This window comes from Diceros bicornis, chromosome 16 (assembly GCF_020826845.1).
Source record: "Diceros bicornis minor isolate mBicDic1 chromosome 16, mDicBic1.mat.cur, whole genome shotgun sequence".
In the NCBI taxonomy this organism is placed as follows: Eukaryota; Metazoa; Chordata; class Mammalia; order Perissodactyla; family Rhinocerotidae; genus Diceros; species Diceros bicornis.
The window spans coordinates 45,245,453-45,263,878 of NC_080755.1; the positions used below are offsets into that span (position 1 = coordinate 45,245,453).

General features: G+C 35.1%; 1 protein-coding gene across 1 annotated transcript in view; it reads left to right on the forward strand.

The window, feature by feature from the left end:
* Positions 1–18,426, forward strand: part of DCC (DCC netrin 1 receptor) — a 1,099,744-nt gene that overhangs the window by 808,228 nt on the left and 273,090 nt on the right. The window contains exon 12 of the mRNA XM_058557158.1: positions 5,129–5,178. Coding sequence (XP_058413141.1) covers positions 5,129–5,178 — 50 coding nt within the window. The remainder of the gene's footprint in view (positions 1–5,128; positions 5,179–18,426) is intronic.

Genomic DNA, 18,426 nt, shown 5'->3' on the forward strand with positions numbered 1-18,426 from the left:
CAACTGTCTACTGGGGCTTTGGGGAGAAAAAAGGGAAAAAAAAAAAAGGAGGAGGATTGGCAATAGATGTTAGCTCAGGCCTGGTCTTCCTCAGCAAAAAAAAAAAAAAAAGTTTATATTAGGACAATAGAAAAATTGAATAAAAACAAAAATGAAGTGCAAATAATTTTTTTGTCAATTGATTATCCCAGTGGCATCCCTGTTATGCTAACATGCTTATAAAGATTTTTATCCTGATGAGCTGTCATGTCTAGTTTAGCTCTGCTTTAATTGTTTTTCTGGGAAGGAACATTGTTTTTCATTCAAATTCCTCCACTTAATGTATCATAGGTTTACAATGATCCACTTCTTCAAACCACGGGGATTGTAGAGCACCAGATCCAGGCAGCCTCAAATTTAGTATGGGATGTAACTACTTTTGCCAGGTTGTCCCCAAACACTGTCTCTTGAACTAGTTGAGATAGATAGGTCATTAACAGATGTTATGAGTGAATTAACATTTATGAGTGTCCATGCCGGCTTGCCCTGTGTGCAAAAGCAGAGGGACCTGATATCATAGGCAAACTTAACTATAGGAATGTGCTGCTTACTATTATCACTAATATTTATTGAGTACTTATTAGTGTGAGGCCCTGCTCTGATCGCTTTGCATAATTAACCTTTAATCCTCATGATACTATAATTTTCCCTACTTTACAGATGACAAAACTAATATAGAAAGAGGCCACAAAAGCCAGTAAGCAGCAGAGCCAGGTCACAGAAGCCCATAAGTAAAGAGGCAGAATTCAATGTGAAAACATACTGACTTTCTCTTAGTCTATAATAAATTTCCCTATTAATTCCTTAAAGTAAAAAGCTCATCATTATATATGAATTATTTCAATCCATAAATTATGTGTACAGGACAGTGCATACTTGCTAAGGGAAGGAGTTCAAGTGCCTGTCTGAATGGAGATTAATTTACCAATGTGGGAACTTTACCTACTCCACAGAATGTATCCTCATCATGTGTTGCAAACCAGCATATTCTGCCATATTGAGGGGAATTTCCAGACCAAACACCTCTGATTGGCTTTAATGAACCTATTGTAAATGATAGATTGCTTGACATTTTGAAGAGAAAAGCAATGAACTATGTCCATACCCTCCGCCTCCTGAGGCAATGAAACATCTTGGGAAGACAAATAAAAAAAAAGTCCAGATAAATGTGGACTCCACTCACTTCCACCAAGCATCTGATCCTATCTATTGTATCTATTTATCTCTAAATAATATGGAAACTGATAGTGAGAAGGAGAGTGGCTCTTGATAGCTAAAAATACTGTGGAAAAAATTCTATACTTTCTTTCCTGACTATGTAAGGCAAGAATCAGTGTGCTATCAAGAAAAAGTAAGAGAAAGTTATATTATAAAAATAATAGACAAAATACATGAATGCCATTGTTACAACCATCTTTGGGATTTTATTATATTGGCTTTCAATTCCTAACACAGAAAATAATCTTGATACTGCTCAAATTGTAGTAGTTAACAAAAGAAGAATATGTATTTATCTTTTCTCTTATGTATTCTTGGCTTTCTGGAAATGAAGAGTTAAATGACATTTATAAACTTAAATTAAAATAACATTTGAGGGTTACATAGCAGCTAGCACAGGACCTAGAACAAAACATGATAAATCTGTTACCTTCTTCCTCCAAAATTCAATCACCTATCATAAATTCAGCTGGTGTTACTGAAATTATATTTTGATATGATTTAGTTGGTCAAAAAGTGGGTGTAATATGATTAGCAAAGTATAATATGACTTGTAAATATCACAATACCATGTGAAATATAAACTAGAAAGATTTTTCTGTGTTTAAGGAGTGATTTATCATCACTTAATATTGATATCATTTCCAAACTTGGCTTTTAAAGAATTATATTTTTCAGAAGTTTGTGAAATTATATGATTTAGAGCACACCATTTTTTTCAGTTTGTGGAACTTTTAATTTTCAATGCTTTACAGAATAATTTGAATATGGATCATATTAAATTCTTTCTCGTTGTGAGGATATCAGTTTTAGTGCTTCTGACCACACACATCGTTGTTATTTCCAGCCTATCTCTTAATCTTTCCTCTTTCAAAGAAACATGTAGAGATCATCATATTAAAGCCTCTGCATTCTTCCCTTTCCTGGATACTGGACTGAGATGGCCAATGGTCTGTGAAGGTAGTTCAGAGAAGTCCTGTTTCATTAACATAACATTTGTAGAGATGAGAAGATATAAATGTTGCCAGATGCAGAAGAGTCTTTCTGATTATTTTCGCTTTAGAGAGAATAAATATCTTGACGTTTTAATAACAGTAACATGAAAATGGAATATAACATATAAAAGAATGAAAATGTTATAGATGAGATTTGGGGGGAACTGATCAGTGTTAATAAAAACATACTTTAAGAACTCAACAAAAAAGGATATCCGAATGCCACTAAACATGTGAAAAGATGCTTGACATTACTAGTCCTCAGGGAAAAGCAGATAAAAATATTATACACTTACCAAATTACTAAAATTAAAAAGATTGAAATAAACAAGTGTTGGTAAGGATATGGGGCAACTAGAACCTTGATATATTCTTAGTAGGAGTGTAAATTGGTGCAATCACTTTGGAAAACTTTGTATCTATTAAAACTTAATATATGTGTTAACTCCTACAGGGGTTTCCACTCTTACCAGTATTTCTACTCACAGGTATATAGTGAATGAAATGAGTACAATTGTCCACCAAAAGGCGTGTACAAGAATTTTTACGGCAGGTTTATTTTCATAGGCCCAAACTGGAAATAATCCAAATACTATTCATCAACAGAATGGATAAACATAAAATGGAATAGTCACGTATTATAATACTATGGAGCAATAACAAATAAACGAAAACTCTAAGAACTACTGCACATGGAACAACAAGAATGAATCTCAAGAAATAATAATGAGCAAGAGAAGGCAGCCTGGAAAAAAGTCACAAAACTATGCTTTCATTTTTAGTAGGCTCAAAAACTAGCTAAACTAACCTATGGTAGAAGTCAGAATATTGGTTACTTGTAGAAGGGTATTGACAGGGAAGAGAGGCAAGTGAGCTTTCCAGGGTACTGAAAATGCTCTCTATCTTGAGCTAGGTGGTGTTAAATAGGAACACACCGACACACATACAACTTCACCAGTCATACGTACCAGATTTGTGCACTTTCCTGTATGTATGCTATACCTTAATTTAAAAAATGAAATTGCAAAAAGAAAGCTTGTTGTGACTGAATATGAAAAAGCTTTTATAATAGCTTATAATCTTTCTATTAATTAATTCCACAAATATTTGTTGAGTGTGCCCCACATGCCTGACATTTTTATCAATACTGGGGATGCAGCTTCAAAAGGAACAAAAATCCTGGTCCCTGTGGGGGTTATATTCTGTGTTTGATAAGAAAACCATAATATTAACTAAAAGAAATGAAATAATAAAGTCTATTTTCTAAATTATGAAATATTTTTGAAAGAATATTTATTGACCTAATTAATGAAAAACAAGCCCCTGGAAGTATTTTATCACAAGCTACATTGGCTACAACCTTTATCAAGCACTAGCACAAGAATTTCATGACCAGCCCCAATGGCCTAGTGGTTAAGTTCGGTGCACTCCTATTTGGCAGCCCAGGTTCGGTTCCCAGGCGTGGACCTGAACCACTCATCTATCAGTGGCCATGCTGTAATGGCAGCTCACACACAAAATAGAGGAAGACTGACAACAGATGTTAGCTCAGGGCACATCTCACTCAGCAAAAAAAAAAAAAAGAAAAGGACAAGATGTTCAAAATCAAAACAACATAAGAGATTACAATTCCCATCATGTCCAGAAGGGTCCAGGAGCTAATATTTAAATAAGTATCCATTTGTTCATTTAATCATTGAGTCAGTAAATATTAACTGAATGTCAGTTTGGAGAATAAAAGGATTAATCACACATATGTCATGCCCTCATGATGATTACTTTTCAGAAGGTAAAATCAGAATAAGGCATAAGTAAATTCAAGGTAAGATTTAAGTACCCTAGCAAAGCATAAATATTGTCCAAGTTTAAGTTAAAGAAGGGGAACATGACAAAAAAATGGCCCTTAAATTTCTGAAAATGCTGAGAGCATTTCTTATCTATTAAATTCATCAATTTGGCATGAACAGGAAGAGGGACTACTCATTTTATTAGTATATATGAAGCATTTATTGAAGGCTACTTCTATTTCTGTTGTGGGGCAGACAGCTTTATTTTGTTTATGATTCATCCAAGATATCTAGAACAGTGCCTGACACATAACAGCCATTCAGTGAATAGTTAGTTGTCTTTGAATTACTCACATGATAGAATATTCACTTTTTGATATAGTAAATATTCATTACAAGTATTATACAGAAATATATATATGTTCTTCCTTCTTCCATGAAGGAGTGGGACAATCAAAATGCAGGCAAGAGAAACAAAATACCTGGAAAATCCACAAAGAAAAATAAACTGCTCCTTTGTTCATAGAATTGATTCACCGAATGCTATTTGGTAACCTGCTTGCATCTATGACACACAGGTTTAATTGCATACAGCTAAATAAAGGGATGTATTTCTTCTTTTCACTTTTTAAGAGATAATAAAGATTGCATTAAAGAGATTAAGCAGCATGAGTGACCATTAGAATAACATATTTCATCATAAAACCACGCAGATCCTGAAATATACAATATCTTAAGCCTTTAAAACCACTCCAGGAAATCTCCTGTGCATTTTTATTGGTTTCTCTGGGAAGGTTATCACAAGAAAGCTGTAATTAAATGGCAGTATTTGGTATCACGGCAGGTGCTCTCTTGCCTAACAGTTTTGGAGACTCCCTAGATGGATAACAGGCCCACCAGGTGAGAAAAAATAAACAAAAGCAGTTATTTTTCATGTCTCCAGGAAAATTTTGAAGTGCCGCCTGGATCAACCTACCTAATTATCATTATGAACTGTGAAAAAGACATGCTTTCTTCTTTTAAAGAGGGTTATAGTTTCTCTTTCATGGCTTTGGCAGTAACCATCTCACCTTGGTTTATTCCTTTTAGTGCCAAGTGCCCCGCCTCAGAACGTCTCGCTGGAAGTAGTTAATTCAAGGGTAAGTCATTGAAACGTTCACTATTTCGTTACGTATACACGTTTAACTTTCGCTCCTTGTTGAGTGAATGGTGGCTTCCATGTGAAAAAAGGTTCCAGAGCAGCGTAGTGAGTGGCATGGATCCCACATCTTTTTCTACTACACTTGAATTAAAGGACGGATCTGTCTACTAATAGTACACTTGATTTTATAAATGTTTTAATGATTAAAGGCTGTTCCATTAGGAAATAAAGATGTCTATTTATTTATACTTACCAGTAGAGGACGTAATGTGCTAGATGGAGCAATTGAATGTGGGAATGAATAAAACAATTGGAAGAGGTGGGATAAAGAAAGACTTTATTCCTGGCCAATTAACTAGAATTGAATATTTCATCATCTCTATTCTTCCCTTATAGATACAGACATTGAAGATCATTCTTGAGGTCCAATAAGATTATATTTATGAAGCAATGTTACCCAGTGATAACTGGGTAACAGTTTTTCTGGCCTGTAAAGTTGATATAACTTCTAAAAGGGCTTCAATTAGGCTAGGTATAGCAGAAGATAAGGAGCCTATTGCCAGAAATCAGTTTTCTAGAAAGATCACCTTATTTCAGTTGTGTCTCACAGTTGAAGATAAGCCAAAATCATATAGTAGAATGAAGCAAACCAGGATTGGTCTGGCCTGTCTCCTTCATCACCTGGTTGTGTGCATTCAGGGAAATCATTTCAGTATCCCTGGGCCTCAGTGAGGAGATTGGCCTAACTGGTCTCTATGATCTGGGACGTGGCAGGGAAATTATATGGGTCTTAGAGGAAGTCATATTATGCTTTTTAATCCTAGGTTGCCCTTTAAATAACTGTATGTGATCTTAGAAAAGTTTCCAACCTCACCAAACCTCAGATTCCATATTCAACTAGCATGTGTGTTAATGCCTTCCTTACTGATTTATCATGAGGAAGTAGTAATATAACATATACAATGGATCCAACTTAGTGTTGGTAGCTATTACTTTGCTCAATGTACAATTCCTTGCCATATTTTGCAAAAATCCCTGATGAAACCCTATTTTGTGACTTTGATCAGATTTGCCTCTGTCAAATGAATTTACCTTTTGTAGCTGTTGAAATGTCTCTAAAAATGTTAGCCTCATATTTTTAGGCACTATACTGAATAAGAACTAATGAAATCAATTTAAAATTAGCAGGGAGAGGGCCCACCCCATGGCTTAGCAGTTAAGTGCACGCACTCCACTATTGGCGGCCCGGGTTCAGATCCCAGGCGCGCACAGACGCACCGCTTCTCCGGCCATGCTGAGGCCGCATCCCACATACAGCAACTAGAAGGATGTGAAACTATGACGTACAACTATCTACTGGGGCTTTGGTGAAAAAAAAAAAGGAGGAGGATTGGCAATAGATGTTAACTCAGAGCCGGTCTTCCTCAGCAAAAAGAGGAGGATTAGCATGGATGTTAGCTTAGGGTTGATCTTCCTCACACACACAAAAAAAATTAGAAGGGAGAAAAATAAGTAAACTTAGAGAGAAAAAAATGAGCTACGGGAAAATAACTAGAAATAAACATCATCCTAAAAAAACATTATGATTTGCAGCAATGTTAAATGTTCTACTTATGTGCCACTCAAATGAAGAGATTGCCAAATCAAAGTCAAGTAGATTTTTACAAGTATTGTAGGTTGTTAATAAATGACCTTTGGAAAACATATTATAGTTTCTCTTATTTTAATGACTCATTTTTATTAGCTTTCACCCACCTCATGTCTTTCCTCCAGGACAGAACATAGAAATGGATGTAAGCTATTTTGTGTGTGTGTGCTCATTTCCTCTAAAAGTCTACTCCAGCAAAGGATGAATGTTTTCTTCTGAAATGTGAATAAGGCATTATTGAATGACCTTGGATGCTGACTGTATTTAAATATGGATTTATTGCCCTCCTGAAGAGGGAATTCCTGGATTGCAAAATTGACTTTTTCAACTGATTTATATATATACACACACAAATATCACAGCCCATACTCTTCTATAATATGCAATGCTTGCAGTAACCAAATATCAACACCCCTGCTTCTATCCTCTTGTAGTCATCTCTGGAACATTACTTGTTCATTAGCTTTTCAGAATGAATACAGCAGACCCAGACGCTGGAAAGCCTCTTACTCTCCTCTGCCTCCCTCTATCTTATTTCCTAGCTTTTAAGAAATTTAAATTAATCATTATTTTTCTTGGACCAAAGAGAAGGAAACGGGATGATCAAAACACTCTTTTTTCGTTCCCAGTACTTTGATGAAGAGAAAGATAAAAACAATATTCTATTTTGATATTCTTCTGTTTGAAACAAAAGAATTCTCAAATATATTAATATTTACCTCTGATTATTACCATTTTAAGGAACAAAATTTATTTAAAAAGAAATATTGTAGTTGGATAAGTATTGTATTCTTTTTAGACTATCGGAATTATGACTTTAATTCTTTTTTCTTGATATTTTTATTTAATACAGAAGGAACAGAGTCATATTTTAAAATTCTATTCTATATCATATTTACAATTACAGAACATAATTAATTATTTTATTGACAGTGAGGAATTTGGTGGTGCTAATATTTTTGTACACAGATGGCTAGGATTTCTGTAGATAGAACTAAGAGGTCACTGTAAGGTATAAAATGACCATTTGTAGCTACTTGTTAAGGGTATGGCCACCTATAAGCCAATTGGATAGAGAAATCATGTTCCAGCCTATGCAAATAGAGAGGTCCTTATACATTTAGATAAAAGAACCAAAAGAAATTCTGTTACTATTTTGTTCTTGAAAACCCAGTATAGTAGATTGCCTTTATAAAGCCATAGTCACAGAACAGTCTTGATTCCCTTTGTCCAAGCTAACTGTGAATACAAATTTTGTTTTGAAGGAATGGCTTTATCTATGGATACTAGATTTTAGGTAATAATGGGTCATGATTAGATGGTTATGTCTCTTACTAAAATTTCTTTACAAAAAATAACGTCTTCACAAGAAAAGAGAAAACAGTGGTTTAGATTATGAACTTTAAAATGTGACTGTTTTATTACGAAAACTTTTATAAGGATAATTTTCATAAGATCTTACCTTGAAATTTAATTATTTGAAGAAATAAATATTACAACTTAATTAGTTGGCTAGCATATAAAGCACAAATTTATAGACTGCAAAGAGCTTATGTTGGCACTTGATTATTTCCCTAGGTTCCAATATAAAAGTTCTGAGAATAAGAACATTTAGAGACTGCTAGTATTAAAGATGCTTGGGCTCTTTTACTAGCTCTTTGAGATCTTGCAAAGTCACTGTGCCTCAGTTTCATTTACTCATTCAACATTTACTGTGTACTTACTACATATATATATTTATCTACTATATATATACACATACATATATATACATATATATATATACACACTGTATTTAGACCTATTATATTACTATATATACATATATGACCCAGTCTTTGCCTTCACAGAGCGCATAGTTTAGTAGGAAAACATATGAGAGAAAATTCACTTTTCATGTAACCACATTTAACCTATTGTAACTCTTTTAAGTTGACGTTATTTTCTCATTGATAAGATGAGAGGGTTGGAGAGATAATCTCTAAAGAATCTCTTGAAGCTGCAAATGTCTATGACTGTATTTCTACTTGTTAGACCTTTTCTCAATCATTTTATCTTTACAGAATTAGAGACAATGGCACAAGTATATTGATTAAAGTATACTGGACTTAAGTTGCAAGTTCATATTTATCGACTAAGCACTATAGGATGATTACAAGGAATGAAATATTAAACCCAATTAAGAAAAAATAAAATCCTCCATATCATCAGGCATGGATCGTTGTGCAGGTTTAGATTTTTTAAATGCAGAATGGTGAATTCCTCTCATTATATCACTGCACCTCTCTGTTGTTGAAATCCTTATCCTTGAACACCAGATGCATCTATGTGGATGTCATTTTGTTGCATTCCTAAAAGCTCGTACCCAGTGAATCACTCACAGTTTGATAGTGTGTGAAATGCCTTCACTGCAACAGTAGACAAAGTGACTAGTATCTCCCTGCGTCTTAAAGTGTCTCACTTCCCCATGTTTGAGCATAATTTGGCATGCTTAAATAACTCGAAAATTAGTTTAGTGATCATACAATTCCCTTTACCCAGAAACTACTCAAAGGGAGAATTAAAAACAACAACTTCCAATTCCAAAAAACAAACCGATCATTTTGGCCCCAGATGTTTTAGAGTCTCTCTTTTTCTTTTTTTTTTCTTAACAACACAGAGGGAATCTGAATGTTTTATCATTGGGTAACCACAGAAGAGCATGCTTCTGAAGACGTGGTGTGACAGGATGGCTTTTGACTGAGGTCTTTGTCTCCTGTCATTGGACTACTGCTAATTATCTTGTCAACAGAAATCCATAGCCAAATGGATGGCTAAATGAGTAATTAGCATTTGACTCCCAACTGGGATGACCATTTGTTAGGTACTGTGAACGAAAGCATGGAAGTGAGGAGAAGGGAGAAATTTGAGGAATGGCAAACAAAGAGCCAATGTGAGTTATGATATTAATTTGCAGGTCCTTTATGTTTTTTTTTCTAAAATTGAGGTTGTCTTCTCTTGGCTGTGCAGAGGGCACTTGAACTCACACTGCTCCCTGCTGCATCGCAACCGCCCTGAAAACACACTGTTCACACAGATGTTCTGGAACCACTCTTCAGTCTCACCATGCTTCCTTGAATATTGATCTCTTTCTTGTATGTTGTACCTCGGCATAGACCTCAGATAGCCGTGCAAAAAACACATAAACAAATGTTTTTTGAATCATCCTAAGTTCTTCCTAAAATACTCTTTGACCACTGAATTTTTTGGAGCCAGATCTCTGAGTCCTCCTCTCACAAATAGAGCGAGTTTCTGAAATGAATTTAATGTAGAAAAAGAGGACACGTAGGAGACCTTGGATGATGACTGATTCTGTGTAAAGATGAGTTAGAGACTAGCATTTACAGTAGCATTTACACTAACAAACTTCACACTGGTGTTTGTACTTGGTCATAATACACAGAACATTTCTGCTTGAATATAGTGTCTGGTCCAGTTATCCATCAATTCAATTCAAGTAGGTGTAGATCTCCTGTATTTATTTTAGTTGTTGATCCCTTCATTGATTCATTACATGACTGTTCTTTGAGCACACATAAGTGCAGGGAACTGTGATTGAAACAGTTTTGGGAAGGGTGTGAGGGTGAGAGCATAATTATAAGGAAGACAATGTTTCCTGATAGTTCTTGCAGTCTAGTCTTTCTGTTTTTGTCTAGAATTTATAGAATAGACTACATTGGATATAAATTTTTATATTATATTCAAGTCAGACAACATGTAATAATTTGTGAGACTCCCTCAAGAATAAAATTGTGTTTGGTCTGTAATTTGGATAGAACCCATCTTCAGATAGCTACTAGCCTGCTTACTTCTTTTTTAATGGATACTTTTTCATTGTGGTAAAATATACGTACCATAAAATTTACCATTTTAACCATTTTTAAATGTACAGTTTGGTGGCATAAGTACATTCACATTATCGTGCAGTCATCACCACCATCCATCTCCGAAACTCTTTTCATCTTCTCAAACTGAAACTCTGTGCCCATTAAATAATAAAATCCCATTCCTCCCCTTCTTCCAGACCCTGACAACCACATTCTACTTTCTGTATCCTGACTTACTTATAAAAGAGTGAGGAAACCAATTATGGAAATTTTTTTGGCCTTTTCACTTCATCTTAGTAGAGAAATGAAACATTTTTAAAGTTTTAGATCTTCACCCTCACAGGGAAATGAAAGATTTAATGAATTATAGTGGTCAAGAGTATAGGTAGATGTTTAATTGGCTGGGAAGAAACATCTCACTTCCCATTATTGATAGTACTTTCAGAATACTTCTGTTCCAAGGTCCCACATTTATGAATTGTTTTTAAAAAATTTAGTGATAAAGCCAACTGTTGTAGTTAATGATAAGGAACTGGAACTGTATGCATCCGATTGTTCTGGAGTTACTCTGGAAGAATAATTTTGGTCACCAGCATCAGTTTCACATCCCACCACAATTTAGACCAAAGCTCCTAACCAGTAGCTAAATTGATCCCTAGATTTTTTTTAAGTTCCAATAAGTCAACAGTTTCCATCTTTTCTTCAGTGAAAACACAATGAATGGATAAAGATAAACTATAAACGGGAAGGTTATTAGGATAGTGAAAAAAAATTGGATAACCAATTTTTAAATAATATAAATCTATCTTGCCAATTTAAATGCGTTCTTTAAATAGGTTGAATCAGAGAGTACTTTGGAAATGCAAATCATATCTTAACATCACACGATCACTCATTTTCTTAGAGCTATTCTTCTCAAAGTCTATCCCAGAGAATACTTGCCTGTGATACTTTTCTAAGAAATGAGGTTGCATGGTTTAAAAAATTGTGAGAAATATAAGTCCCCTATTGGAGATACTTAAGGCTGTGGAAAGTATTTGTTTAACTCTGTTTTGCCCAAATTATTTCTTTCTACAAAACACTTTCATACTAAATACTATCTTTAAAACTTTTTTAAAGTTATTTATCTTAATGCCATTTCATATATTCCAAACAAGAACGACGTACTCCACAAATTGAGCAACCTCATTCCCCCAAAAAGAACATTCTTACCTGAATTAATTTAAAATAAAAATACAAACTGATTTAAGTGAAGAAAAGTTAAATTTATGAAAAGCTAGAAGTGAATCTAGGAACAGTCTTTATAAAGTGTTTATAAGACTTATAAAAGTCTTTATAAGTCATAGGAAACTACCTATGACATCTATTACAGGATTTGAATAAGTTAGAGTCACGATTAAATCTCCATGTCTATATAAACTTTGATAATGTAAACAAGATGAGAAAATCATTTTCTTGAAGGGTCTCATCTTCATATTTCAAATTCTTAAATGCATCATTTCTTGCTGTTGTGTGTTTTGAGGTTATTGTATTTTGCTCTTTCCAAATTTGTTATAGTCACTGCCATTTGGTATATTTGCACAAAGATTTTTGACAAAGAGACTAAAGTATGTGATAGAATACCATCCTCTTTGAGTTCTAGTCTCGCTTTAATGTCACCTTGTAATTTGTATTTCATCACACATATTTCTAATGGCTCCATTTCTCGTTGACTCAGAAGGCAAAGCTCACTTTAGCCTTTCCATGAAGTTTAGTGAGATTTTCCTCAAGTCATACATTTTTGAAAAATGGGAATTTTAATAATGGGCTTAAATTAAATGAACCTAGGTCTAGTGATAAGGCCTCTGATTTTAATTTAGTTTATGGACATTGCCCTTAGAGTTGGAGTGGTTGATTAGTTGGAGGACATAAATAGGTTCAGTCCCACCAGTAGGTAAAAGCAGTTGCTAACCATGTGATTTGATTTTAAAGAAGTTGATACATTCACTTATATGCAAAAACTGTAATTCACTAATGCAGTTTAAAATATTGTTTACATTAGAAAACAGCTGTTAAAATACAAGTACTTCATCTGAACTATTTAAGACATTAGCATGAGCAATTGTAATTAACATTCTTGATGCATATTTAAGGAGCACCTAATTATAATTATAAATAATAATGGCAGTAACTAACTTTTTTAGCAGGTATTTTGTGCCTTGCAATGTGCTAAGCAATTAAAGCAGTACTTCATTAATTATTATAACAACCCCATAAGGTAAACATTATTCATTAAACTAATTCCTAGAATATCAACTTTGAGCTGTGCTTATTGCTGGAAAAGCTACAATAAAGGCAGTCAAATATCCTTCTTTCCTAGAGCTTACTTACATTCAAGTACAGGGAGACAGAATGATAAGCAAATAAAGAAATGAACAATTAACATAAAAGAATAAGTTCTGTGAAGAAAATTAAGCACAGTAATGTGATAGAGAAGGACTAATTTAAATCAGATTATCAGGGAAAGGCCTTTTAAGGAGATGACACCTGAGCTGAGACAAGAATATGAAAAAAGGCCAGCTTTGTGCACACTCAGGGTAAGTCATTCTAAGTAAAGCTAACAACTAGTGTAAAAGCCTTAGGAAAGGACCTATCTGTGCATGATGGTGAACCTGAAATAACAGCAATAGGAATGGATCACAATCGCTAGGTCAGGGTCAGATCATGTGGGGCTTTATGGGACATGGTAAAAATTGGGATTTCATTCTGTGGATGATGAAAAGGGTTTTAAAAGGAGAGTGATCTCATTCAACTTTTTAAAAGATCAAACTGGCTGCTGTGAGGAAAATTATTGGGGATGGGACAGAGTGGAAGCAGGGAGACCCGTTGGGAAACAGTTAAGTGATCTGTGTAAGAATGTTTTAGCTGGAACCTGGGAGCCATCAGAGCAGATGGAAAGAAAAGTGGAAAAAAATCACGATATGTGTAGGATCTAGGGCCAGTAAGATTGGCTAACAGATTGGATATAAAGGATAGGGAAAAGAGAAGAATAAAGGGTAGAGACTTGACTTTGGGCTACAAAAAAATGAGTGGATTGTGGAGCTGTTTAGTGAGATGAGGATGAGTCGAGGAAAAATTTGTTTGGAGGGAACAAGCAATTATTTTCTGGACAATTTGAATTTAAGAAAACTACTAGATACACAATTAGGGATGCCAATCATGTAGACAATTTTGTATATGAGACTAGAGGTCTGATGACAGGTCATGTCAGGAGATATAAATTTAAGAGTCACTGTCATACCGATGACACCTAGGGAGAGACTATACATAGAAAAAAAAGGCTGGGACATCTTGGGACACTTCACATTCAGAGAAGATGCCAGAGTGGTGGGAGAAAACAGAGAGGGGTGGTGTCACAGAAGCCAAGAGGGAAGAGTGTTTCCAAAAGGTGGATGCTGTTTACTATGTCACATATGTTGAAAGACATAGTAAAATAACAACAGCAAAGTGACCACTGTGGGCGGGGCAGTTGAAATAGAGAGAGAGAGTTGAGGGACTGCGTAGAGTGACTGTAGATGTTTTTGAGTTTTGCTGTTAAGTGGAGCAAAGAAATGGATAGTAACTTTAGGAGGATTAAGGGAGGTTTTATTGTTCGTTAATTTTATTTATTTATTTTTGTTGTTTCCTTTTTGAACATGAGAGGTACTGCAATTTTGGAAATAATGCAGTATGGAGGGAAAAATTAATGGTGCAGAAGAGAGAGTGAAAAATTGCAAGAGTGCAATCCTTTGAGTGGGTAAGAAGGCAGACGATCTGGCATACAAGTGGAGAGGAACAGATACTTCAATCTTGGGAAGACAGGCAAAGGCAGACAGAGTGGGTGTGGATGTAGACATGTCAGTCGATTTTGAGCAGGGAAGATGAGCAGTATGAGAAATGGTCATCATCAGCATGTGAAGTCTTGGGGGAGTGAGTGTTGAGTATTTGAAGACAAAGGAAAAGTTGAGAAATAGTTATTTCAGAATGTAGAAAAGAGATTATAATATATGTGAAATTTGATTGCTGAGTAATGTGGATTGACCACTTGAGATTCATTGTCATAAATTTAAAGTGAACTAGCCAACATGATTGTGTATGTTTTTCTCCCCATGATTGGTTGGTTGGTTACTGGCCTAGGGTAGGTAGGCAGATAGTTGGGTTTTATTCTGTTTGGAGTTTGCCAGTGGAGAAGGGGTGTAGTGAGTTAGGAGGCTTTGCAAAGGAGTGGTTAAAAAGAAGACCCCTGGAATCTAAACTGTCTAAGGAAGAGAAGGAAGGCATGATTGGGGTAGGGGAGTAGGTGATGGGTAATGAAAAACTGATAAGGTCAGTGGATTGTATAATTATTCCCATTTTATAAAAGAGAACACTGAACCTTAGAGAGACTAGATAATGTGCCCCAGTGCCACACAGCAAGGAAGTGGCAGCATAGGGATTCGAACCCAGGCTAGGGTTATTAGGCATTTGGCCACACTGCCTCCTATATGGGCCTTATGAGGGCAGGAAAACAAATCAGAGTTCAAAATAAGCTTTGCCTTCAAATTGTTTAAGTTCTCCTTGGGATTAGTTCCCAGGCAGAAGGTAAGATCTAGATCAGCAGCTAGGTGATGGGTCCATCCATCCAGTGGACATGGAACTATGTGTGGAAAGCACAGGAAGAGATACTGAGAAAGGAGAGCTAAGAAGATTCTGAAAGACACGTTTCCCTGACTTCCCAGTTTTTCCTAAAGTGACCCTATGTGTAAGATTCTGTCCCTCACAACTATGTATTTCTCCCTGATGAGCCTAAAAAACAGCTCAGAGGAGCTGCAGTTTGTTAAGTGAGCCTCAACAAACTTTTGTGATAAAGTTTGTTGTGATACTTCAACAAACTTTATTAAATAATCTTAAAGACTTCTGGCATTTCCAAATGTTAATTCTGGTTTTCCCTCAATTCTAAGTTCTAGAATATATTTGTTATTGAAAATTTGAAGGAGAAAAGTTGAGATAACAGAGAAGAGCTTTACCTCAGCTCTCAAGGTTTGTTGGCAATAAAATAAAACCTCTAATTGTTTTAGCAGCTGTGGTCTGGAACCGCTAGGAAATGTATATTAGATTCAGCGAAAACACAAATCAGAACACTGAGCATACATTTTATTAGCAAAGGTTGTTAATTTAAATGATAAACAAAACTAAACCAAATGGACATAGATTAGATAAGAAGTATAGAACAAATGTTGCCAGGTGATAGTGCAACTATCTAAACAAGTGTATCATTTTAAGGTATAGCTGCTTTAGTAACCAAGCTAAGTCTAATATATCTTCCCCCTGAAGTCACTTTGGTTTAATCTCATTAAAAAACCCATTAACATTATGCAATCTGAGTATATACTCTTCAATAACACTCAACATTGAAATCTACTTATTTCATTTATTATGTTGCGCTTTCATATAGAAAATGATAGCCTCCATTAGTTTTCCAGAGCTGTCCAAAACATCATTCAGCCCACTGGAAAACTTTCTATGTGATATTGACAGAATCTAGGAGCACCATCTTCATGTTTCCTGAACATTTGTAGAAAGTACTCTATATATTGAATACAAATGGATCTTTCAAACACATTGAAAAGTATGTAATAGTAGGTTAAAAAGTATTGAAGAACAATTTCATATTTTCAGAAAATTAACTTAAGATCATATTACATATCTAATCTTAACGGAACTGGGAGAAATCACTCGTGTCTTCTACAATAACTTTGTTCCAAGGTAAATGATAAGCAATTCCACTTTCTTTTTTTTTTGTAGTAACTCAAATTCCTCCTATCTAAACATTTTTCATCTTTCAGAGAAATCTATTTGACAGACCATTTTGTGTTTTAGCTGAGAAGCAGTAGCTGTTAACTAGATAGTTGTCTATTTTATTTTTACATGAACGAAGTTGAAGAGAGACGCACAAAAGGGATTTATATGTGGAGAAATGCTTCATACTGACTTTAAATAAAATGCATCTTTTTAACATCTGAAGCTGACTGTAGATTTTTATCTTTTATGCATAGATGAATCTAAATGTTGCAAAGAATATATATGTCTATGTCCATGGCTGTAGTATCAACATGTATTTCTCCAGAGATGTATATATATTTTATTTCCAAGTTGAATTTTCTTTTTTGTACTTCAAAGAAAGAAAAAACATATTTGTGTTTCATTTAGATGCTAATGTACATAATTCTCTTGATGAAATCAAATATAATGACACAAAGAAAACATTGTCAGTCTAAAAAAAATCCAAATACTCTCTTAATATGGAAGTTTTATTACAGAAAAGGCAATGAAGAATTTAAAGATTATTTTTGTTATAGCCTTGGTGAATTCTTTCATGGGTTTATTTAGTCCTACATTTATTTACTAACTTGTTTGTTCAATAATAAATATTCATGAGTATATGCCATGTGACGCACACTAGCTAAACACTTCATCTCTGCCAGTTGAATAAGAGGCCAACCTGGTTGCTTGTCAGTCAGGAAACCTCAACACCTCCATGAGCCGTAGCAACGCATGAGAAACTCTGACAAGTGACAATAGCTGAGATGGAATAGGGTTTCTGCTCTCATTCAAGAACTTCACTTTTCTACCTAAAATAAAAGGAGCAGACACTTGTCCCTTGCCTATTGTTTAGTGGTGGTTGAGGCATTTTTTGATTATACTTGGCTTTGATATAGTCAAAGATGTTCTGGGTTTATGAGATACCAGGTCTATGAAGCTGAATCTGCTATAGATGGGACTGAGTCTGCTCGTTGTCCTACTGTCCTGGAACTGAAGCAGAGTGTGGCTGAATCAGCAGGTGGAGGCTGCCAACTCCAGCTTGGAGAAAGGAGAAGGTGAAGGCCCAGAGTTGAAGTTCTCAAACTTTAAGGAGCATAAAAATTGCTTAAAGCTGGTATTTGTTTAAAATGCACACACAACTTTTTTATTTTTTTATTTTTTTGTGTGAGGAAGATCAGCCCTGAGCTAACATCCGTGCTAATCCTCCTCTTTTTGCTGAGGAAGACTGGCCCTGAGCTAACATCTATTGCCAATCCTCTTCCTTTTTTTCCCTTTTACTCCCCAAAGCCCCAATGGATAGTTGTATGTCATAGTTGCACATCGTTCTAGTTGCTGTATGTGGGACGCGGCCTCAGCATGGCTGGACAAGCGGTGTGTCAGTGCGCTCCCGGGATCCGAACCCGGGCTGCCAGCAGCAGAGCGCACACACTTAACCGCTAAGCCACGGGGCTGGCCCCCCAACACACACGTTTGATTCAGTAGGTCTCCTGTCCAGGAAACTTGTGTTTTCAGATAGCAGCCCTTATCGTACAGATGAGGATGATCGACAAATCCCACTATAATAAAGTCTAATTAGATCAATGGTTTTAAAACCCTTTTAATACAATAAAATTAATTTTTAAAAAGAAAATTTTATGTGACATCTTGTTATGATATGCAAAGGCAAAGATATGCAGGAGGAAAGATGCTGTCATTGGTCTCTTTGGGACGAGGACAGTGGTGTGCTGGAGCCAGCTTATATTCAAGATTGGTTGTTAAATTTTAAGGAATTTTGTGAACCCATTATTAAACACAATCATTATTAAAATTAAATCATATAAACTTAACATTAAATAAATTATATTTTTAAAAAGTAATTCCATATTCAAATAAATTATATTTTTAAAAAGTGATACAGTATTCCCCCCTTATC